This window comes from Nerophis ophidion, linkage group LG07 (assembly GCF_033978795.1).
Source record: "Nerophis ophidion isolate RoL-2023_Sa linkage group LG07, RoL_Noph_v1.0, whole genome shotgun sequence".
NCBI lineage: Eukaryota > Metazoa > Chordata > Actinopteri > Syngnathiformes > Syngnathidae > Nerophis > Nerophis ophidion.
The window spans coordinates 62,052,018-62,077,097 of NC_084617.1; the positions used below are offsets into that span (position 1 = coordinate 62,052,018).

Sequence of the window (25,080 nt, forward strand, 5' to 3'; positions counted from 1 at the left end):
GCTAGCTAAAAGGCAATTAAACAACAAATTTCAAATATCAATTCACAAACTACAACATTTCCATGATTGCATAATGTAAGTTAATGATAATAAAGAACTTACCATGGCAAGAAGAAGGCTTTAGGTTGAGATATGTTTGTTTAAGTAGGACGGGTGGCCGAGAAAAGTAAAGCTTTATCAGCCATTAAAAGTCCAAAGGGTAATGACTTTTTCAAAAATAATAAAAGAGTCCCGCCTACAAAACACTTATCTTTCTTCCTGATAACTTCTCACCATGCTCTTACAACCCACTTTATTATCTACAGTCTAATAATTACATAAATTAATCAGTAATCACGGAAAAGGCATCAGATCAGTTTTGTTCTTAATTATGTTAATTTCGGACATATAGCAACGTTGCCAGAAGGGAAATGACAAATTATCGTGCCAGGGGATTTAAATTAACGTTGTTTGGAATAGTATTAAATATCATATATCCCAGATTTAATGTTGCTCAGGACCAGTTGCTAGAGTAAAACATTACCACCAACCGTGATTAGTATAACTACAGTATACAGTATAATGCAGTTTTACTTTTAAATAAACTAACAAAAATGTTGGAAAACAACTGGCAACGTTGGCTATATGGCGCCTCCGTCTGGTTGTGAAGAAGCTGGTGGGAATGCACAACAACGTTGCCAGACGAGGATTATCGAGAAGTTAATGATCGACCACGAGATGGTTATCGTATTGGTATAATAATTTCACCCACAATATGTTCAATAATTAAATGTATATTTGCAACGACCAACAATATATGCAGTATTTTGCACCGCGCTGAATGATGTTGTGCATTATCTCTGGTGCGACTTTGTAGCCAGGTGGGGGTGCTGTTCTGCCATTTACAGTGCTTTATATACATAAATGTGTGTGTGTGTGTGTGTATATATATGGGGAATAAGCGGTAGAAATGGATGGATGGATATATATATATATATATATATACATATATATATATATATATATATATATATATATATATATATATCCATCCATCCATTGTCTACCGCTTATTCCCTTTCGGGGTCGCGGGGGTCGCTGGCGCCTATCTCAGCTACAATCGGGCGGAAGGCAGGGTACACCCTGGACAAGTCGCCACCTCATCGCAGGGCCAACACAGATAGACAGACAACATTCACACTCACATTCACACACTAGGGCCAATTTAGTGTTGCCTATATATATATATATATATATATATATATATATATATATATATATATATGTGTATATATATATATATATATATATATATATATTATGGGCAGGTGCACATCTGACCCGGGATCAGTTATTGTGGGAAGGTGCACATCTGACCTGAGATCAGTTCTTGAGGCCCATGTCCACATATGACCTGGAATCAGTTATAATGTCAGGTGCCCATCTGACCTGGGATCAGTTATTGTGGGCAGGAGAACATCTGACCTGGGATCAGTTATTGTGGGCGGGTGCACGTCTGACCTGGGATCAATCAGTTCTTGTGGCCCATGTCCACATATAACCTGGAATCAGTTATAATGTCAGGTGCACATCTGACCTGGGATCAGTTATTGTGGGCAGGAGAACATCCGACCTGGGATCAGTTATTGTGGGCAGGTGCCCATCTGACCTGGGATCAATCAGTTCTTGTGGACATGTCCACATCTGACCTAAGATCAGTTCTTTTGAGCAGGTGCACATATGACCTGGGATCAGTTATTTTGTGCAGATGCACATCTGACCAGGGATCAGTTAACGTGGCCATGTCCACATTTGACCTGGGATTATTTCTTGTGGGCAGCTGCACATCTGATCTGGGATTAGTTCTTGTAGTCATGTCCACATCTTACTTGGGATCAGTTATTGTGGGCAGGTGGACATCTGACCTGGGATCGGTTCTTGTGGCCCATGTCCACATATGACCTGGGATCAGTTATTATGGGCAGTTGCACATCTGACCTGGGATTAGTTATTTTGGGCAGGTGCACATCTGATCTGGGATCAGTTATTGTGGGCAGCTGCACATCTGACCTGAGATCAGTTCCTGTGGCCATGTCCACATCTGACCTAAGATCAGTTCTTTTGATCAGGTGCACATATGACCTGGGATCAGTTCTTGTGGGCATGTCCACATCTGACCTGGGATTAGTTCTTGTTGGCAGATGCACATCTGACCTGGGATCAGTTCTTGTGGGAAGGTGCACATCTGACCTGGGATCAGTTATTGTGAGCTGGTGCACATCTGACCTGAGATCAGTTTTTGTGGCCCATGTCCACATATGACTTGGATCAATTGTTATGGGCAGGTGCACATCTGACCTGGGATCAGTTCTTGTGGGCAGGTGTGAAATGTTCAATGCACTGTGCCTGTGGCGTTAGCTCTGTATATATATATATATGGGTCGGGTTTGGTTTTGGAATTTGATTGCATTATGTATTGTTTTGTTGGATTGATTAACCCCCCCCCCCAAAAAAAAATTTGTGTTGGGTCCAGACGGACACGTCGCTTGGTCCGGACATGGACCACGGTCCAACTGTTGAGGATCACTGACCTATATACATATACACATATATATGTGTGTGTACATGCATATATGTATATATATATATATATATATATATATATATAGCATTCTATTTTAGTTACTTTAAATTTACAACCCCCCGGCGCTGTTTTGCACGGTTTTTATACTTTTTGTACTGTTTTTGTACAAATATATATGCATGTGTATATATATATATATATATATATATATATATATATATATATATATATATATATATATATACATACATACATATATATATATATACATATATATATAAGTCATGGGCAAACTATTGTTATACTTTCCCCAGGCGCTGCTAACCAATCATTAAAATTCAAAGTAATTAAAACAACAAATATTTTATTGTTAATCAAAAGGTGGTTTTAAAAAGAATTCACAAGAAATGTGTATGAAATATTTACAACAACTTGAAAACAGATTAATTTATCTCTCAATTATCCAGCAGCATGTAAAAAGCAAATACGTGATGAAATCCTAATTTCTAGCAGAAGTTGTTAACACTACAACTAGAAGTTTAACCTTGAAAACTAAAGAGTATGCAGTGTATGTCACGGTTGTACAAAGCAATGCAGAACAAATTCACTTAGATAACATATTGGAGTAAGTGTCAACCTTTAAAATGTGCAACTTTTAACTGGAAGAGCTATACATTTTTCATATTTGAGTGAAAAGATGCCAGCAGACTGTCTTTCTCCAAGCACACCAACAACAACCTTGTCGCTTTAATTGGCTTCATTTTCAAGTCTCCATTGCATCCCAGGGGGTTTTGACATTTGACTTGTGTTTTGCTTGGCTCTGTCCACTGGACTCATCCAGCAGTGAAAGGTTCAGCTCAGGCAAAGGGACCCTCCAGAACTGAAAAGTGTTATAAGCGCAATCTTCAGTATCAGCTGAATCTACCTGAAAACAATAAAGAAGATGGAATTAATGACAAGATGTACATATGTTCACTATAAAAGTCAACATTTACACAAGACTTTCTCAAACTTTTTTTTTTTTTTAGTAAAATAGAATATTTGTTTCAGGCAAGTACCCCAGAAAACAAAACAGCGCTTATCTGTTGTGGACTTGTTGGATACAATTGAAAATAAAAGTACATACAATATAAATAAGTGAAATTATGACCCCAAAAAAAATTTGGAATAAAGCTTTGTGCATATAAAATAATCATAACCTTTTGGGATTTAAATACAAATGTTTTAAATGAAAATGAAGACGTACAGATCACAAATAATTCCTGGACGAAACACTTCCAAGTTGTTTGAAAATTCTGAGGAAATTGGTGCAATTTCAAAAACACAATGAGCTTAGTCCAGGGGTCACCAACCTTTTTGAAACCAAGAGCTACTTTTTGGGTACTGATTAATGCAAAGGGCTACCAGTTTGATACACATATTAATAAATTGCCAGAAAAAGCCAATTTTCTCAATTTACCTTTAATAAAAAAATCTATATACATGAAAAATGGGTATTTCTGTCTGTCATTCCGTCGTACATTTTTTTTCCTTTTACGAAAGGTTTTTGTAGAGAATAAACAATGAAAAAAACACTTAATTGAACGGTTTAAAAGAGGAGAAAACACGAAAAAAATGAAAATTACATTTTGAAACATAGTTTATCTTCAACTTCGACTCTTTAAAATAAAATAAAAAACTCTACCGAAAAATATGAAGCTAAAAACTAACTAATTCGTAGCTTTTTGAAAAAATTTAAAAAAGAATTTATGGAACATCATTAGTAATTTTTCCTGATTAAGATTAATTTTCGAATTTTTAAAGACATGTTTTAAACAGGTTAAAATCCAATCTGCACTTTGTTAGAATATGTATCAAATTGGACCAAGCTATATTTCTAACAAAGACAAATCATTATTTCTTCTACATTTTCCAGAACGAAAATTTTAAAAGAAATTCAAAAGACTTTGAAATAAGATTTAAATTAGATTCTTAAGATTTTCTAGAATTGCCAGAATATTTTTTTTTTATTTTAATCACAATAAGTTTGAAGAAATATTTCACAATTATTTTTCGTCAAAAAAACTGAAGCTAAAATGAAGAATTGAATTAAAATGTATTTATTATTCTTTACAATAAATAAAGAAATACTTGAACATTGATTTAAATTGTCAGGAAAGAAGAGGAAGGAATTTAAAAAGTAAAAAGGTATATGTGTTTAAAAGTCCTAAAATAATTTTTAAGGTTGTATTTTCTTCTCTAAAATTGTCTTTCTGAAAGTTATAAGAAGCAAAGTAAAAAAATAAATGAATTTATTTAAACAAGTGAAGAACAAGTCTTTAAAATATTTTCTGGGATTTTCAAATTCTATTTGAGTTTTGTCTCTCTTAGAATTAAAAATGTTGAGCAAAGCGAGACCAGCTGGAAGTAAACAAATAAAATGTAAAAAATAGAGGCAGCTTACTGGTAAGTGCTGCTCTTTGAGCTATTTTTAGAACAGGCCAGCGGGCGACTCATCTGGTCCTTAACACGTTGGTGACCCCTGGGTTAGTGCATCTGCCTCACAATACGAAGGTCCTGAGTAGTCCTGGGTTCAATCCCGGGCTCGGGATCTCCCAGTGACTGCGTGGGTTCCCTCCCACCTCCAAAGACATGCATCTGGGGATAAGTTGATTGGCAATACTAAATTGGCCCCAGTGTGTGAATGTTGTCTATCTGTGTTGGCCCTGCGATGAGGTGGCGACATGTCCAGGGTGTACTCTGCCTTCCGCCCGATTGTAGCTGAGATAGGCACCAGCGCCCCCCGCGACCCCAATAGGGACAAACGGTAGAAATGGATGGATGGCTGGATGATTAACTGCAGGTATAAAGGAGGCTGTCCCGTTTACAAGCCTTATTTTAAAGGCCTACTGAAAAGAGATTTTCTTATTTAAACGGGGATAGCAGGTCCATTCTATGTGTCATACTTGATCATTTCGCGATATTGCCATATTTTTGCTGAAAGGATTTAGTAAAGAAAATCAACGATAAAGTTCGCCACTTTTGGTACTTCCTGAAAAAGCCTCGCCTTTACCGGAAGTCGCAGACAATGACATCGCAAGTGTGGGGGCTCCTCACATATTCACATTGATTTTAATGGGAGCCTCCAACAAAAACAGTTATTCGGACCGAGAAAACGACAATTTTCCCATTAATTTGAGCGAGGATGAAAGATTTGTGTTTAAGGATATTGATAGCGAAGGACTAGAAAGAATAAATTAATTTAAAAAAACGAGTTAAAAAAAACGCGATAGCATTGGGACGTATTCCGATGTTTTTAAACACATTTACTAGGATAATTCTGGGAAATCCCTTATCTTTCTATTGTGTTGCTAGTGTTTTAGTGAGTTTAATATTACCCGATAGTCGGAGGGGTTTGTCCACGGTTGTCTTGACGCCAATGTCTCACGGGTGTCGACGGCAGCTGTACGGACGACACAAGCTCAGCTGATATCCGGTAAGTGGTGACTTTTTAACCACAATTTTCTCACCGAAACTTGCTGGTTGACATTTGGTAGGATCCATGTTGGCTTGACCGTGCCCTGATCCATAGTAAAGTTTCAGCTCCGGGAATTTTAAAAGGGAACATTATCACTATTTCAAAATGGTTAAAAACAATAAAAATCAGTTCCCAGTGGCTTGTTGTATTTTTTGAAGTTTTTAAAAAAAAATTTACCGGTCCCCGAATATCCCTAAAAAAAGCTTTAAAGTGCTTGATTTTCGCTATTTGCGATGCGACTATCCATTTCCCTGTGACGTCATACAGTGCTGCCAATGTAAACAAGCAACGGCGAACACCACAGCAAGATATAGCGACATTAGCTCGGATTCAGACTCGGATTTTAGCGATTTAAGTGATTTAACAGATTACGCATGTATTGAAACAGATGGTTGGAGTATGAAAGTATTGAAGAAGAGACTGAAGCTATTGAGCGAATAGCTATTGACGCTATTCATAGCAATAGCATGGCCGAATAGCTGCGTTAGCATCGCCGGTAAAATGTGCGGACCAAACGATCAGGACTTTCGCATCTCGTGACACTGGATCAACTTAAATCCTTCGATTGGTAAGTGATTTTTTCGCATTAAATGTGGGCGGAAGTAAACGTAATATAGTTGCAAATGCATCTGCAGGTTATCCATACATCTCTGTGCCATGTCTGCTTTAGCACCGCCGGTAAATAGCATGTTAGCGTCGATTAGCATAGCATGTTAGCATCGATTAGCTGGCAGTCACGCCGCAACCAAATATGTCTGATTAGCACATAAGTCAACATCAACAAAACTCACCTTTGTGATTTCGTTGAATTTATCGTTGCAAATGCATCTGCAGGTTATCCATACATCTCTGTGTCATGTCTGTCATCGCCGGTAAAATGTGGAGACACTTTGGCACATTCAATGGGGGTCTGGCGGCAGATTTCTTGCCACTTTCGCATCTTCGGGCCAGTGGTGCAACTTGAATCCCTCCCTCTTAGTGTTGTTACACCCTCCGACAACACACCGACGAGGCATGATGTCTCCAAAGTTCCAAAAAATAGTCGAAAAAACGGAAAATAACAGAGCTGAGACCCGGTGTTTGTAATGTGTTGAAAATGAAAATGGCGGCTGTAATACCTCGGAGACGTCACATTCTGACGTCATTGCAAAAAGAGCGATAATCACAAAAGGCGTTTAATTCGCCAAAATTCACCCATTTAGAGTTCGGAAATCGGTTAAAAAAATATATGGTCTTTTTTCTGCACCATCAAGGTATATATATGGACGCTTACATAGGTCTGGTGATAATGTTCCCCTTTAAACAATGAATCACCGTGTGTTTGTGTGGCTAAAGGGTAAAGCTTCCAAACTCCATTTTGCTACTTTGACTTCTCCAAAATAATTGAACAAATTGCAAACGATTCAGCAACACAGATCTCCAAAATACTGTATAATTATGCTGTTAAAGCAGACGAATTTTACCTGTGTGGTAGCGCTCAGACTTCCTAAAAACCCGTGAAGTCCTGCGTACACGTCATCATTACACGACGTTTCCAAGACGAAACTCCCGGGAATTTTGAAATTGTAATTTAGTAAACTAAAATAGCCGTATTGGCATGTGTTGCAGTGTTAATATGTCATCATTGATGTATAAACTATCAGACTGTGTGTTGGGTAGTAGTGGGCTTCAGTAGGCCTTTATTGGGTAAAGGGCGACATCTTGCGGTAGAGATACAGTATTACACTGTCTTTCGTAACAACGACGACAACGCAGATGTCAATGTAATGAGAGTTGACTTACTTCATCAGTGACTTTAGTTACGTCATCCACGACGTCACCTGACTCTTCTCGACGTCGTTTCCTGGTCGTTGAACATGACGACGTGATGGAGAAACTTCCAGGACATGCGTGTGACGCATTCGCGTGGGAAGCCGCGTCAAGTGGTTCGGTCGTGTTGAGATACAGACGTGATGGTTCTTCGCGCGTCTTTTCGGGGCAACATGGCCGTTCTTTGAGCGACAAGGCCGGGCTGACGTCCCCGTGGGCAGCCATGCTCTCTAGCTGCAGGTCGGCCCAGCAATGAGATAAAAAGCTTCTCTTCGCGGGGCGGTCGGAAATTAAAGTGACCTCGGCGTGTCTCTTCGCCATGAAATTATAACTAGAGTTGCAGAGGGGGGAAAAAACACACTTTTCGGGGAATTCATTCGCTAAACATTTGACTCAGGAAAAGAACTGCGTGCGCAGAATTCTTGACTGCCAATGAAAGCATAGCAGAGCTTGACTCCGCCCATAAGGGCATTTTTTCCCCTTTCGAACTTTATTTTAACAACAATCGGGCACAAAACAAATATGGTTCGGAACAGAAACACTAGGGAAGCCAACATGTTCTATAATTTTTACAAAATAAAAAAAATCCCTTTCCACTCGGTGTGCGTCTTAAGGCCGTCATATTGGAACTGTATGATTAGGATTTATTTTTGACAAAAATTTGAATAAATTTTTAAATAAATTTGAATTAATATACTGTATCTCCTTGAATTGCCGCCCGGGCGCTAATTGATTCAAAACCTCTTCTCACTCCTGTGTTTATCAAAGGCATGCGGTAAAAGTAAGTATGCGCTAATTATTTTAAAACCTCATCTCACTCCGGCACTTACCAAAGGCATGCAGTAAAAATTTGAGTGTGATGTAAGGATACCATCATGAAAAGCACATTTAATAAAAAAACAACGTTATTATGGTCTTACCTGGGCTTCACGGTGGTAGAGGGGTTAGTGCGTCTGCCTCACAATACGAAGGTCCTGCAGTCCTGGGTTCAATCCCAGGCTCGGGATCTTTCTGTGTGGAGTCTGCATGTTCTCCCCGTGACTGCGTGGGCTTCCTGCTACTTCCAAAGACATGTACCTGGGGATAGGTTGAGTTGCAACACTAAATTGGCCCTAGTGTGTGAATGTGAGTGTGAATGTTGTCCGTCTATCTGTGTTGGCCCTGCGATGAGGTGGCGACTTGTCCAGGGTGTACTCCGCCTTCTGCCCGATTGTAGCTGAGCGAGGCGCCAGCGCCCCCCGCGACCCCAAAAGGGAATAAGCAGTAGAAAATGGATGGATGGATGGTCTTACCTTTACTTATATACTCCATGCCAGCTCCTTTGGATCTAAAGCATTGATAACATGTTTATAGAAGTCTTCCTTATCTTTCTTCAGTTTTAAAAGTCTCTCTGTCTCAATGGAGATCTTCCTTTTTTACCTCCTCCAGCACATATCACATCACTCATTTCACTTCTTCTGCAGCCAAGTAGTCGCAAGAAGGATCACTAGCGCCCTTTACAACCAGGAGGCGGGAGTCAATTAATGACTCATATTTGACAGACGCAGCTACAGTATTGTGACGGTCTCCAGCCATTGTCTTGCGGGTTCCCAGGACCACCAAGGAAGGACATGGCTTGAGCAGTTTGACTTTGTTAATTTTACCATAAAACCTCAGTCCAGGTCGCTCTTCCGCTCCTCCTCTTGTATTGTTCGCCGTCTCAATGCTGCCATGTCGGACCGTCGGCTCCACAGGTAAATTAATAATACATAGGTAATTACTGTTCTTTTTGGCATACCGATTTAATACATAGATAGATAGTACTTTATTGATTCCTTCAGGAGAGTTAATAGCTTGGAGCTTAAATCCTACTGAATAGCTCTTAATCTTCTTCCCTTTATGCGATTTCAAATTACCGATATTGAAATCAGCCTCCCCCATTTTGAAAATGATGACAGGGGAAGTGTCGGTCGTGACGTCACATGTTTGACCAGGCGGTAATACTAAGCATGCGCTAATTATTTTGCGAAGCGAGTCTGACCCGCCAGTAATTCAAGGCAGGCGCATACTATATGCCCGGCGGCAATTCAAGGAAATATGGTAATAATAAACAATACAACACAAACATGTATAACAAACTAGTTTCCCCTTTTTATCAGAAAAAATGCCAAATTAGATATATAGCCTATTAGACCTCCAGCTTTGCTACAGTCAAAAATCAATTATCAAGGCCTCAGATTTGTGATCAGACAAATAAACACTATAATATAAGGTGATTTAATTAAGGTAATATTATGAGCACTTACATTTTTTGCACATCTGTATTCTTCCATCCTGACATTTTATTTGGGTTGTTATATATATATATATATATATATATATATATATATATATATATATATATATATATATTATACACAGTGGGACAATAAAGTATTTAGTCAGCCACCAATTGAGCAAGTTCTCCCACTTAAAATGATGACAGAGGTCTGTAATTTTCATCATAAGGTACACTTCAACTGTGAGAGACAGAATGTGAAAAAAAAAATCCAGGAATTGCTGGAGCCTATCTCAGCCGCATTCCGGCGGAAGGCGGTGTACACCTTGGACAAGTCGCCACCTTATCGCAGGGCCAACACAGATAGACAGACAACATTCACACTCACATTCACACATTAGGGCCAATTTAGTGTTGCCAATCAACCTATCCCCAGGTGCATGTTTATGGCAGTAGGAGGAAGCCAGAGTACCCGGACGGAACCCACCCAGTCACAGGGAGAACATGCAAACTCCACACAGAAAGATCCCGAGCCTGGGATTGAACTCAAGACTACTCAGGACCTTCGTATTGTGAGGCACATGCACTAAACCCTTTAACCACCGTGCTGCCTATCATAATATAATAACATTTAAATTGAAATCTGAATACCTAATGCATTTCGTTTCTTTTTATGATGTAAAACCATGTGCGGCCTCACCTTAATCTAATATATGAAATCCATGCACCTATCCATCCTTCATTGCATATGAAATCCATCCACCTATCTATCCCATAACAATAGTGTTGTCCTGAAGTGTCTATTGACATTACCACATATTATGTTTTGCATATGACGAGTGTTTACATTCCTCTTAGAAAAAGTTGACCACCAATTTTAGGTAGATAGGAGTATATCATTGTGGGCAGGTAAAGTATGGACATTACATTTGACATCACATGTGGACACAATTAGTTCTAACAAGGCTTGTAAATTGGCCCTTGGTATGCAAAGTGACAGCCCCATCCGTAGGAAGGGGCCACGTGTTTAAGTCAACGCCAATATTTAACTAAGTTATGACCTAAAACTGAGGTTTTCACTTACACACACACCAACATCAACTTATGTGGTCAGGATGTATGGAACTTGCTATGCACACACTCAAAGTACATTAGATGACATCATTGGGGAATAAACAACTGGCAGTTTGGCTTCTCCAAGGGGGGAGAGGCATCTTTTGGCTAGACCTCTTTATTAATTAATTTTATGTCATCTGCCTTCCCTGACCACATTACACACATTTTGCTCAACAGCAAAGTAGCAAACAGTCTGATACATAAGCTTAATTCATTTAATTATAATGTAAGGCCAACATATTGTTTAGTATAAAATGTATTTGACTACTTCATAAGTTAAATGAGGAACAAAGTTGAAAACCATTGAAGGAAAAACAGAGTATTAATGACTAATGTATACAATGCAACCTGTATTTTAAATAACACTTCAAGAAGATGATCATATTAAAACATTTCTTATTTTATTCAAGTATAAAAAAAATCAAAATTAAAACAGTTGAATCCTGAAAAGGTACAAGCTTTGAATACATGTCATTGATGATCCATGCAAAAAGGGACACTATCGTTACACTGCAGCTGAAAAATAGCAAAATATTAGCTTTCTGTTTTTCAGCCACACAGACATCCTTAATGTAGCAAGCAATCATTCCTCAGTAGTGATGGCATTATAGAGGGAGGTTTCTCAAAGTTTATAAATGCTTTTGCATAGTTTACCCATACATGGCAAACCCCTGTATTATCATGATCATGATGGTTAGGATATTATAACAGCTCTACTTTTAGTTGACTGATAATTTTGAGGACACAAATACACACAATTGTTTGAATGGAAAATTGAGCTCTACTTAAGCAGATGTGTTAGTCCTTAAATGTAAAAAAAAAAAATTCACCACAAGATGACATTTTTGTTGTAAAAGCCATACAAATATTAACTCTAACAATCACATTCCTTACTTTGTGTGTCTCCCTCCTGAGGTGATTACATTTTTGGTGACCTTTTATTAAAAAGAATATAACAAAAAGTGTCTTGTATTTTTTTTTCTTTCAGTATCATGTTACCTTTTGTCATTGTTATTCAAGTTTACAGCTCGAAATACATTCCACTCACGTATGACATTCCAAACTGTTTTGTCGTGGTGATTTGGCAGCCGGTGGTGAACTGTTTTGCTGGTCATCCCCTTGACAGTTAGAAAACAGACCTCCAGGTTTCCGGGCCACGAAAAATACACAGTCATATACATATCTCAGCATGGAGCGCTCGTTCTCTGTGTAGGTGGTATGCACAGACTCGTTCTCCACCTGCAGCACAACAATAGTATTTTACTTCAGACACTGGATTTCTGCACTAAAAAACAAAATTAAGGAATTCATATGGATTCTTATTCTTAAAGGCCTACTGAAACCCACTACTACCGACCACGCAGTCTGATAGTTTATATATCAATGATGAAATATTAACATTGCAACACATGCCAATTCGGCCGATTTAGTTTACTAAATTACAATTTTAAATTTCCCGCGGAGTTTCCTGTTGAAAACGTCGCGGAATGATGACACGTATGATGACGCGTGTTTGTGACGTTATTGGTTGAGGTGTGGAGTCCTTTGGCAATGGGCCTGCCGGGGACATTTTAGCCCAGCACCACTTACGGCTAAAAGTCGTCTCTTTTCATTGCATGATTACACAGTATTTTGGACATCTGTGTTGCTGAATCTTTTGCAATTTGTTCAATTAATAATGGAGACGTCAAATAAGAATGCTGTTGGTGGAAAGCGGTGGATTGCAGCTGCCTTTAGCAACCGAAACACAGCCGGTGTTTCTTTGTTTGTTGTGAAGCTTTAACACAGAGCGGTCAAGCGAACATGTTTCTCTACATCAACCAGCAAGTTTTTGGATAGGAAAATTGTGATATTAAGTCGGCTCTTACCGGATACTTGAGTGGATTACGCGACCTCATCCTGCAGCTCAAAGAGGCAGCTGTGATTTTTGCTAGTCGGCTTATCTCAGAGACACTGGCGTTCACCACAGCCCTCCGACTTTCCGGTATGACTTTATAATCTCACTAAAATACTATTAACATAATAAGCAGAAAAGGGATTTTCCAGAATTATCCTAGTAAATGTGTCTAATTACATCTGAAACGCTCCCACTGCCGCCGCCTGGTGCCGTCGCTTTTTCTTTCTTTTTTTAGTGCTTCACCCTAACTTTCCTCATCCACAAATCTTTCATCCTCGCTCAAATTAATGGGGAAATTGTCGCTTTCTCGGTCCGAATTGCTCTTACTGCTGGTGGCTCACATTATAAACAATGTGAGGACGTGAGGAGCCCTCACACCGGTGACGTCACACGCACATTGTGTGCTACTTCCGGTACAGGCAAGCCTTTTTTATTAGCTACCAAAATTTGCAAACTTTATCGTCGATGTTCTCTACTAAATCCTTTCAGCAAAAATATGGCAATATCGCGAAATGATCAAGTATGACACATAAAATGGACCTGCTATCCTCGTTTAAATAAGAAAATCTCATTTCAGTAGGCCTTTAAATGCATTAGTTCACCTCTATATGGAAGCCAAATTGCACCATTGCTGCTCTGATGTCTTCATAGCTGAGTTCAACGGAGAACTCATTGGCCATGTTCTCAAAATGGTACAACAATGGACCTGAGCACAAAGGGGATATTGTTAGCATTCACCCTCAAGGATAATTATTTGCTGATTACAATAAAATATGATTCCAGACTACTCTGTTTCCGGAAAATTCACCCATTCCATGTTTGAGGTAAATCATTGTTTTTACATGAATACAATTGTGTTTTATGGATATGTAGAACAATAATTCAAGATAAAATGTTTACTCAATTTGTAGTGAGGTTAAGGCCTGAAGCTCTAAAAGGAGAACTGCACTTTTTTTTTTGTTGCAATTTTGCATATCATTCACAGTCCTTTTATAAGACAAGAACACATTTGTTTTTCTTTTTTAAGCATTCCAAATAGTAAATAAATGCGATCAAATGTTTGCTTACAATGGAGCCTATAAGAACCGCTCTATTTTGCTTATTAAGCCATTAAAAATGTCCAACCCCTCCATTAGGGTTTTATATACATGCTGTAAGTATATATGTAAAGTAGTACGGGCACATTTATAATAACATGTAATATTTATGTATTTTGCTCATTCTAAGCATACACAGCACATTAGTTTAAAAAAATGCATCACAACGTTCGCTTTTTTTTTTCCAACAACATCACTGAATACTGCCTTTATGAGGGCCAACAAACATAATAAAACATCACTTATTGGGCAATATCTGCTGTCATTAGGATGCTGACTGACAAGATGTTGATATATTCCCCTTTGGATGAAGAGCAACTCAAAATCCACGCAGAAAAAGGGGGTGAAATCAAGCGTCTTTTGCGCCAATTTTGAGTGTATAGCAGAACTTTAACATTTATTTAAATGAAAAGGGTGTAACAAATAAAATGTATTATTAGTATTTTTTACTTTTGGCTGGCATCCCAGTCTGTTCAGCGATTTTTGAACACACCATAAAAACACTTTTGTCTTGTAATCCTTGATCCCTCACGCTTAGAGCCCAGCTTGTAGGTTTAATGTGCACAATTGAACAGCTTAGCTGCTCAGACAGCAGTGTGCTTTTATAAGTTAAGATTGGGGTATGTCGTTTCTTAATGGGGAAAGAAAGAAAAGTTCTGTTTTCATGTTAGCATTTAAGCTGGCGAGCTGGCACCGGTCCGTCCGTGAGGTTATCAAAAGTGCAGTCATTCCCCAAGTTTTTTAGATGATTTTTTATTTAAAATTCTAATACCAATTGCCGGAAGTTTTACCGTGGTTAACATTATTAGTTTATTATTAATTTATGGTTATGTCTCAAGGGCCTATAGAGCAGTGATTCCAAACTTGAATCAGCCAAGACACAAATTTGACATTTCATTAAATGACGTTATTTATGTGCCTTCCGTCGTTTAACACAAGATAATTTAATTGTTCTTCTTGTCTGTATACATAACTACCATAGCTAAATGAACAAAGATACATTATTTGTAGTAAATAAATAATACTTTTTTTAGACCAGAGATCGGGGATCCTACGACGCAGTGGTTTAGGAAACACTGACAGAGTCACATTGCAAGAGCTTTGTTCCAATGTAACAAAACTGTGACAGACTTACCTAGATTGATCCATACTCCTCCAGGCTTAAGAATCTTCCAGATGGTCTCCACATACTGTATGACGTTATGAGCTGTGTCGATGAAGAAGCAGGTAGCCACACAGTCCCAAGAATCTAATACAAATGTGCAATTGATGAAATGATTGTTAAAACATGTTACAACATGTTAGTTGTTTTTATTTAGGACTAAAGTTGATTGAGGGATTTAAAAGGAAACAAAAAACTAGAAAAAAAATTAATCCAATATATCTTTATCACTCTTAACTCCCTGAGGACAGTTTTTGTCCTGGCGCTACTCTATTTTGCAAAAATTATTTTCCAGTAGATTGTTGAGATATAAAATAATTTGGAAAAATAACAAAATTGAACATGACAAAAAACTAACAGTAAGACAACCAAAGTTAGTCAGAAATGGAGTAAACATTTACACAAAAGCACTAAAAATTGTCCAAAATACACTTAAGCGTAAACCAAAATTGTCTGCAGTTTTCAAAGATTTTTGTAGGAGAAAGTTCAACACAAAACAAATAGAATTACTTTAATCTGCTTATTCAGAAATAATAAATAAAGACTTTCAAACAAAACATTTTACAAAAACTTATTTTAACTAAAATTATTGTTTTTTTGCAAACTGTTTGGTGGGTGTATTATTTATTGTAGCGACCTGTCAGTTATGTGCAGGGATTTGAAATGTACAGAGATAAAAAAAAAATTGAGATCCAAAAGGAGCTTTGAAAGGCTGAAATAATGGGTATTCCAGCACCATATAAACAATATTGCCTTGTGCAACACAACGAACAATCCCCTTGTTTAATTACTATGCTGAAGTTAATCCTATTAAACAATTTCAACATCATTAAAACTTAAGTTTAGATAATTTACTTCAACTCCGACATGGATTGAAACTCACAACATTGCATGTCCGAGTCACGCAGACCACGAAGGCCACCGGAAGTGAACGGAAAAATTTCTGTTAATATTCAAATCAGTGTCCACAAATAAGTTTGGGGTAAAATTTCATATAAAGTGCCTTGTCATTCAATAAATTGCTATGTGAATGCTTCAAGATCATTCATGCTTTTCGTCGCTTTTAGCGGCTAAGCACAATTGTACCATAGCGGAATAAAAAGAAGGGTTTAAATGTTCTTGTCCTCATTTTTCCTCTTTTGTGCAGCGACACTTGGCTGCTGGCCTTCGGGCATCACACAGTGCAACTACTCAGCATGTAACAGCTAACATTGACAAAATGATTACAAAACCAAATTCCACCGCACCAATGTGGAAAAGTTTCAGTTTAAACCTTTTGAACAAGATTAGCCTATCAACACCGAAAAAGCCAGTTTGCCGAAAGTGCGCAACCTCAACAAACCCTCAAGCCAGTTGAAACACAACCACTCAACAGTCCATTTGCCTTCGCACTTGGTGAACAAGCCGAGTCAGTGTAAACAAAACAGTGCAAAATGGTGTGTGCTCAAAGAAAGTGTAGTTGAATATATTGCTACCATTTAAATAATCTCATGTGTTAACTAAATGTTTTAATGTACTCATAGTAAGTTCTATTGACAGTGTAACAATAAACATATTTTTATCCATTCCCCAATAGAGTACTACTGTCATATTATATTCTCACTAGACTACTTTTAATCTACTTCTAAATTTCCCGCTAATAGCTGCTTACTTTCTGTTCTAACGCACTTGCATCTACACTTCCTAAAGTTTACTAATCACATATTTATTGCGTTGTTTTAAACTAGATTAGCGTTTTTTTGTCAGCCTCTGCTTGCTTTTATAGTGTAATGTGTTTAGCCTAGTCCTCCGACATAATGACACGTGTGAGAAATGTAGTTTATTTTCTGCAATGGAGGTAATGCTTAAAAACTTAGGGGAGCGGCTACGCACTGTGTATGAAAATTCGGTGCTAACCGCTTTAGTGATCAGCATTCAAAAACAATCAATCACATACTTTTTCACAAAATTAATCTGATACTAAGGATGTAATGGTATTGTATGTATTGCGGTTTCAAAATCCTCACAATTATGTTGTGACACGTGACGGTGTCATATAAAAACCTTGTAAGTGTAGTTTTTTTCTGGTGCATTTGCTTTGACCGGTCTGAAAATAAACTATATTACCCAAAATCCAGCAAGGTGGAGGCGTGGAACACCTCAAAAGGGAGGAAAAGAGGCAGCACGCGGAAGAAGTGTTTTTTTCAAAAATATCTCCGTAACATTTTAAGCTATGTTGCTAACAAAAACATAAACAAAACCTGTCGAAAATATAACCTTTTTGGCAAAAGTAATAAAGTCTGCATACTGCAAAAGAGGGGTGTCAAAAAAATCGATTGTCGAATGAATCTCAATTCTTATTTATTGTAATGATTCTTAATCAATTAAAAAAATATAAATTTAAATTTTTATTTTACGTTTTATGGCCTGTCTAGGCACTCAGGCAAATCATATTGTTGATGGAGATGCCAATATCTGCTACATAAATTTACTTAAGAAAAGAGAAGTGTGGAAACAAAACCAGCTGAGATAGGCTCCAGCACCTCCGCGACCCTGAACGAGACAAGAAAATGGATGGATGGAAAACCAGTTTTATATTAAGTAAAATGTATCAGAGCTGTTTGTCTTTTTTAAGGAAGAATGTAGTTAATCATAGAACTGGCCCACAATGTTATTAAAAAAGTATTGATTTTGAATCGAGAATCAATTCTGAATCAAATCCTTACTGCCAAGAATCAAATTGAATCGTGTAGTGCCCAAATATTCACAGCTCTACTGCAAAACAAAGTGCGTCACCTTCTACTACAGTGTTCCCAAGCCGACACAGCGCACCGCAGAGTGGGAAACAGCTGGTGGGAGCGTGGACACTGCACGCCGCGGGAATTACAAGTAATACGAGAAGCTACCTGATAAAGGTGCTTAAATTATTAAATGAAAATGTATTTGTTACCTTTTCTGAGAAATAGCATTTTCCAAACTGACACAAGAAAATGTCTACTGCAGAGGACACTGCTTCTCAGGAAGTACAAGTTCAAAGACACTAAATTCAACATTATTGTTTTATCACTTGTAACCATACAATATTTACACTGATACTTCAAAGGCAAACTACACTTTTTTGGAATTTTGCCTATCGTTCACAATCCTTATGAAAGACGTGACAACGGCTGTTTGTTTATTTTATGCATACTAACTCTTAAATAAACGTATATAAAAGTCAGCTTACAACAGAGCCAGTGGGAGGTCCTCTATTCCGCCCATAATATCTAATACAAAAACATCCAAAAATCGCCAACACTACACCATTATATTTTGTGACTTGAATATTAACCAAATATTACTTACATTGTTATTATGAGGTCTAAAGAAGATGAACCATTTATAACGGCGTGATCACAAGCGTGTGTGCCAATGTATACATCATAGAGTGGTGTGTGGTTTCCTTGCTTCTCTGCTTGTGGAAGTTTATCGTAGATTATAAATCATACCTCTCACCTGGATAGTAGAAGGGCGAGGATCTAATCCAACAAGTGGGTACTGTTTGACAGCCAATTTAGATCCGGAATGGTGAGAACGACACGAAAAGACGCTTGGTTCCACCCCCCTTTCCTTCGTGAGGATTATGACTCATTCTTCATCTAAACAGGACTATAAGAAGATTATATCAGTCGGCATCCTAATGACAGCAGACACTGCACAGTAAGTGATCTTTTATCATGTTTGTTTGTATGTGTGCACATGCTCCCTGCGCATTCATGTTGACAAGACCGGGTGAGTGAAAGCCGTAAACACCAATCATTTTATTCAGACCGGTTATTAGATAAACTTTGTAATTATGAAAAATATAGACAATTGTCAAACAAATGTGTTAAACCACTAATAGTAACATAAGCTAGCCAGTGGTGTTCTTATTATATTGTTACTGTGAGGAAGTTGCAAACAGCACCATTAATGGAGGTGTTTGGATGTTTTTTCAAGAGCCTTGTTGGCAGAATACAGCGACTGTCATAGGCTCTATTGTAAGCAGACTTTTGATCACATTTATTTACAATTTAGAATGCATTAAAAACAAGAAAAACATATGTGTTCTTGTCTTACATAAGGATTGTGAATGATTGGCAAAATTCCTAAAAAAGTGCAGTTCCCCTTTAAAGGCCTACTGAAATAAGATTTTTATTTAAACAGGGATAGCAGGTCCATTCTATGTGTCAGACTTGATCATTTCGCGATATTGCCATATTTTTGCTGAAAGGATTTAGTAGAGAACATCGACGATAAAGTTCGCAACTTTTGATCGCTAATAAAAAAGCCTTGCCTTTACCAGAAGTAGCAGACGATGTGCGCGTGACGTCACGGGTTGTAGAGCTCCTCACATCCTCACATTGTTTACAATTATAGCCACCAGCAGCTAGAGCGATTCGGACCGAGAAAGCGACAATTTCCCCATTAATTTGAGCGAGGATGAAAGATTTGTGGATGAGGATAGTGAGAGTGAAGGACTAGAAAAAAAAAGGTTTAAAAATAAAAGGCGAGGACAGTGGGAGCGATTCAGATGTTACTAGACACGTTTACTAGGATAATTCTGGAAAATCCCTTATCTGCTTATTGTGTTACTAGTGTTTTAGTTAGATTATATGGTACCTGAAAGTCGGAAGGGTGTGGCCACGGGTGTGGTGACCGCCACTGTCTCCAGGGGGAGGAGGTAATAGTCCGCAGCAGCTGCAGGAGGACGCAAGCTCCGCTCATAACTACGGTAAGAGCCGACTTATTACCACAATTTCCTCAACGAAACATGCCGGTTGACATGTGGTCGGGAACCATGTTCGCTTGACCGCTCTGTTCTATAGTACAGCTTCACCTTCGGGAGTTTTGAAAAAGGAAACACCGGCTGTGTTCGTGTGGCTAAAGGCAGCCGAAATACACCGCTTCCCACCTCCATCTTTCTACTTTGACGTCTCCATTATTATTTGAACAAATTGCAAAAGATTCAGCAACACAGATGTCCAGAATACTGTGTAATTTTGCGATTAAAGCAGACTACTTGTAGCTTGGATCGGGCTGGAAAAAATTTAAATTGCAATTTAGTAAACTAAAAAGGCTGTATTGCCATATATTGCAATGTTAAGATTTCATCATTTATATATAAACTATCTGACTGCGTGGTCGGTAGTAGTGGGTTTCAGTAGGCCTTTAAAGACACTTAACTGTGGGGGTTTTTTTGTCCCCCTGAGCGACCCAGAGGGACAAGCAGTTGTAAATGGATGGATGGATATAATATTTGCTTGAACAGTGATTGTTCCCGCACAATTCTTTGCACCTAAAAATATATGTTTTTCATAGTAAATATGATTAGAACATTTGAGCATATTTGTGTTTAACTACAGTAAGTGTGTTAATCCTAAACAGTACTGCCATTATATTTTACACACTATAACATTTTTTATTTGACGTATACCACGATAATATCGTATCTTGGCCTTAATACCGTGATATGATACCGTGAGATTTTGTTCAAGATCCAAAAACGTTTGTAAATAGAGGTTAGACTGTACATGCATTTGTTACACCCAAAGTATCTGGTATTTAAAACATTTGTTACTGACCTGCATCAGTGTAGACCTCCAGAAAATCCCCTGCCACCATGGAGAAGTCTGAAGTCAGCGGTAGGCTCTGAGGGTTCACATCGGGAAATCTGATTGGCCGTGTCTGATCTGACGACTTCTTATTGTTGCTAAGTTGGTGAATCCAGGGATACAGTGTCAGACAATTCAGCTGTTCACACCTGAGTTAAACAGTCCACAATAATAATTGTTAAAAGGGGGGGTAATCAACAGGTAAACAAACATTTAGGATTTACAGCTGTTTATATGATGTACCTGTTGAGAACAAAGTTGGAAGAGAAAAGCATGAAGAAGCTCCATTCGTTGCCTTGGCATACATAACCCAGACGAGCAATTTCCCAGGCGAGACGACCAAGACCAGCCCCCGGAACCAACACACTAACCTTGGACATATCACTGACATGATAAAACGCACATAGCACATGGGAATCTCACTAGTTTAACCACAACTATTACAAATATACTGTCACATCGCACAATGTGTTGTTTGTTGGCATGCAACAATGTGTGAAAATGTGTGCTTCCTACTATTTGTCACTTGGGAATAGTCTTTGGATCTCCCGGATGATGGGCTGATAACACGTGTCCCGCTCAGCTTGACCCGACTCACTCCAGTCTCTGACAAACTGCTTTATGGTGGACTTTAGTTTGTCCATGTCAAATGTTGAGGAGGGCTGCACCTTCCTGGGATCCTCCTACATAGGAAATGAAAATACATTTATACTATATCCATACATCTTTTTTTTCCCCCAAAGTTGAAGCCTATCCCATTTCACTGAAGAGAAAAGACGGACAGATTACATAACCATTTACAAGGTTTGTAACATTTAATCGATATATGGATTTATACATCGATCTGTGCTTGGCAAGTTTGCCTTTTCGGAAGATAAGTATTGTTCCGACATTATTATAAGCGGAAATTGATTTATTTTATCTATAATAGAAAAGGGAAAACACTGGCTTTAAGAACGGCAGACTTCATGTGAAGTTTAAAACTTTTGATTATAAGGACGTTTAAAGTTACTCAAGTCTGGCTGGCCGTCTGTGGCGTCATTGCCATCAGTCGGCAAAACCAAAGTGGCAAATAGCTATGGTGGCTGAGAAAGATCACAACAGCCACAACAAATACAAACATCACAACCCAATAATATAAAGCCACAACACAACCTTAAGCCAAAAGGACACAACAGAAGTGACAGCAGCGCAAGTTACAGCGACGGAACAACTTCCTGAACATTGTATATTTATTAGTATTCTTGAAAAAAAAAAAGTGAAGACTAAAAAAGTGGTCACACGACACTTCTTTTTCCTACTTCGCTCATTACACTGTTTTCAACTTTCCGTCTCAAGAAGTCGGTGAGTCGGCGAAACTTTTCTACTGTCACATCCGTTCTGTTTTTGTGTTGTTGTGCATTATGCCTTTATATTATTGTGTTGTGGCATTTGTATTTGTTGTGGCTTTTGCAATAGTGCTGTAGCTGAAAGTTGTTGTGTTGTGGCTTCATGTTCCATGTGTAGAGACTTTTCTCTGTTGCTGTTAATTAAAATGAGAGTAATAACCTTAACCTTAAAGGATTTGGTTGCATATTTTTATATATATTTTTGGGGGATTTGTATTATTTGTCCATCGATCTGTGAGCGTGTGAGATCCAGGTTGCCAGTTACGCACCGCAGTCTTCGCCTGGCTACTGCCACTGGTAAAGTTACTAAACATGTCAATATATGTCAATACAGGCTATACATGTCAATATATTTTACTATTGGCCTTGGCTTGCCATCAAAATGATTTCAATGGTGGTCTGTGCGGTCAAACTAGAAATTTTAGAAGGGTAAGGCCAACAATCTGTCCCGACTCCTGATCAAAATATTGCTGCGTAACTTTACAAATATATTTGGCTAATCGACATCAGTAAAATGTGGCATGATTACTTAGTAATCCATCTTGCAAGTAGCACAAACAAAAGTAACCTAAAGCGTAGGACTCGCCGATTACCATTTGAAGTTCCTTGGAATAGGATTCGGATTCGGCTGCGTATCTGGCAACCTCAGTCATGGAGAGTGGGAGGGGACTACAGAAATTTGACCGTGATTGCAGTACCATTTCTGGACACATTCCTACATCTGGCACCTTTAATGACATACATACTTTTAGATAGAAGTCAGAGGAACCTGGAGAAACCCACTCCTTCACAATTACTGAGAAAACGTATTTGCCATACAAAACGAACGAGCCTTACCCTCTCGCCATACTCAATGTTCTCAAACATATGGAGGCTGTGCTGGACTATAGCTTGCAGGACTTCATGGTTGTGGTCTGCACACTGGCGAATGCAAGTCAGGTTGGGTAGTACAGTTGGTAGCAAGTCTTGGTGGTGTTGAGGTAGCCTTAGAAACTGACGTTCGGCTCGATTTACTTGCTCCTGTACATGGGACCTAAAACAACAAACGTTCAGCATATGTGTGTGTTTGGGTCAAGACAAACAGTTCTATTGTTTGCGGTAAGATTAGAGATCAGATACAACTGCAAATATTGTATATATATAAAAAAATAAATACTTCCATAGAAATGAAAACCTGAACATTCCTATCCATTCATCCGAATTAGTTTTTTTTTTTTTTAAGTAAACATACAGCACCCCCCGCGACTCCGAAAGGGACAAGCGGTAGGAAATGGATGGATGGGTCCTCTTCAAAGAGTGAGGTAACGTTTTAACGTTTAACGTTGTGATTGGAAATTCAGTTGAAAATGCCCTGGCTCAAATTGCACGATTAAAGAGCAGTAACATTAAATAATACCAATTACAGTAAATTAATAGAGATAAATGGGCACTTTATTTCTGTACAAAGCTGCCAGTTTTTGGTAACCAGTCACACAAGGCGTATTTGAGTAATATTTCATTTTCACCTGTAAAATCTAAAAGAGTCAATTATCCTCCAAAAATGTTGTTTTTCTAGCCTGGATTCTTCCTCGGGGGTGAACGTTTTTCTTTCTTTGGGAAAATATTCTTCGGCAAACGGAGCCTCCAGTGTTGTTTCCGCCATGTTGGTAATGGCCAACATCGAATAGAAGGAGCTAGAACCTCTTCTTCGTTTAATTTGTTATCTGCAGCACGACATGCTCTTCAAGGGGTGCTGCCACCTACAGTCTAATATTGATCTTGCAGCAATTGTAATTTCCATGGCCGGAATGATATACTGTAAAAGCAAACAAAGAAACATAAAACACGGTGTTTAATTGTGGTCAGCGTGTGTATCATTTATAAATAATTGTGACTCAATACAATATCTGCAATAAATACCTAAAATGGATTTTATTATTATTATTATATATTTATTTATTTTATTTTATTTTTTTAAATTAATTAATCAATCCAACAAAATAATATCACTCAATCAATCAATCAATCAATCAATGTTTATTTATATAGCTCTATATCACAAGTGTCTCAAAGGGCTGCGCAAACCACAGCGACATCCTCGGCAGAGCCCACATAAGGGCAAGGAAAAACTCACCCCAGTCGGGCGTCGACAATGATGACTATGAGAAACCTTGGAGAGGACCGCATATGTGGGCAACACCCCCCAGGGGACCGAAAGCAATGGATGTCGAGCGGATCTAACATGATATTGTGAAAGTCCAATCCATAGTGGATCTAACATAACCGTGAGAATCCAGTCCAAAGTGGATCCAATATACCGTATTTCCTTGAATTGCCGCAGGGCATATAGTATACGCCTGCCTTGAATTACTGCGGGGTCAAACTCGCTTTGCAAAATAATTAGCGCATGCTTAGTTAGTATTACCGCCTAGTCAAACTCGTGACGTCCTGAGTGACACTTCCCCTGTCATCATTTTCAAAAGGGAGGAGGCTGATTTCAATACCGGTAATTTGAAATCGCATAAAGGTAAGAAGATTAAAAGCTATTCAGTAGGATTTAAGGTCCAAGCTTACATCACACTCACATTTTACTGCATGCCTTTGGTAAGTGCCGGAGTGAGAAGAAGTTTTAAAATAATTAGCGCATGCTTACTTTTACTGCATGCCTTTGGTAAGCGCAGGA

At 38.3% G+C, this 25,080-nt stretch overlaps 2 protein-coding genes across 4 annotated transcripts; both read right to left on the reverse strand.

Moving 5' to 3' along the window:
* Nucleotides 1-2,910: 2,910 nt before the first annotated feature.
* wu:fa19b12 (uncharacterized protein LOC560551 homolog) lies at nt 2,911-8,334 on the reverse strand. Of its 2 annotated transcripts, none has more exons than XM_061906792.1 (2): nt 7,863-8,331; nt 2,911-3,488 (listed from the first exon to the last, which is right to left on the reverse strand). In XM_061906792.1, the coding sequence occupies exons 1-2, from the start codon at nt 8,208-8,210 to the stop codon at nt 3,327-3,329; spliced, it is 510 nt and encodes a 169-aa protein (XP_061762776.1). In that variant the 5' UTR covers nt 8,211-8,331; the 3' UTR covers nt 2,911-3,326. The 2 variants fall into 2 exon arrangements, with proteins under 2 accessions (XP_061762776.1, XP_061762778.1); XM_061906794.1 differs by lacking the exon at nt 2,911-3,488 and adding an exon at nt 5,922-6,005 and having other exon boundaries at nt 7,863-8,334.
* Nucleotides 8,335-11,644: 3,310 nt separating this feature from the next.
* Nucleotides 11,645-24,091, reverse strand: carnmt1 (carnosine N-methyltransferase 1). Of its 2 annotated transcripts, XM_061906795.1 has the most exons (9): nt 23,924-24,091; nt 23,256-23,451; nt 23,012-23,146; nt 21,547-21,713; nt 21,274-21,414; nt 21,001-21,179; nt 15,392-15,505; nt 13,762-13,865; nt 11,645-12,501 (listed from the first exon to the last, which is right to left on the reverse strand). In XM_061906795.1, the coding sequence occupies exons 1-9, from the start codon at nt 24,076-24,078 to the stop codon at nt 12,307-12,309; spliced, it is 1,386 nt and encodes a 461-aa protein (XP_061762779.1). In that variant the 5' UTR covers nt 24,079-24,091; the 3' UTR covers nt 11,645-12,306. The 2 variants fall into 2 exon arrangements, with proteins under 2 accessions (XP_061762779.1, XP_061762780.1); XM_061906796.1 differs by lacking the exon at nt 23,012-23,146 and having other exon boundaries at nt 23,924-24,090.
* Nucleotides 24,092-25,080: the final 989 nt, after the last annotated feature.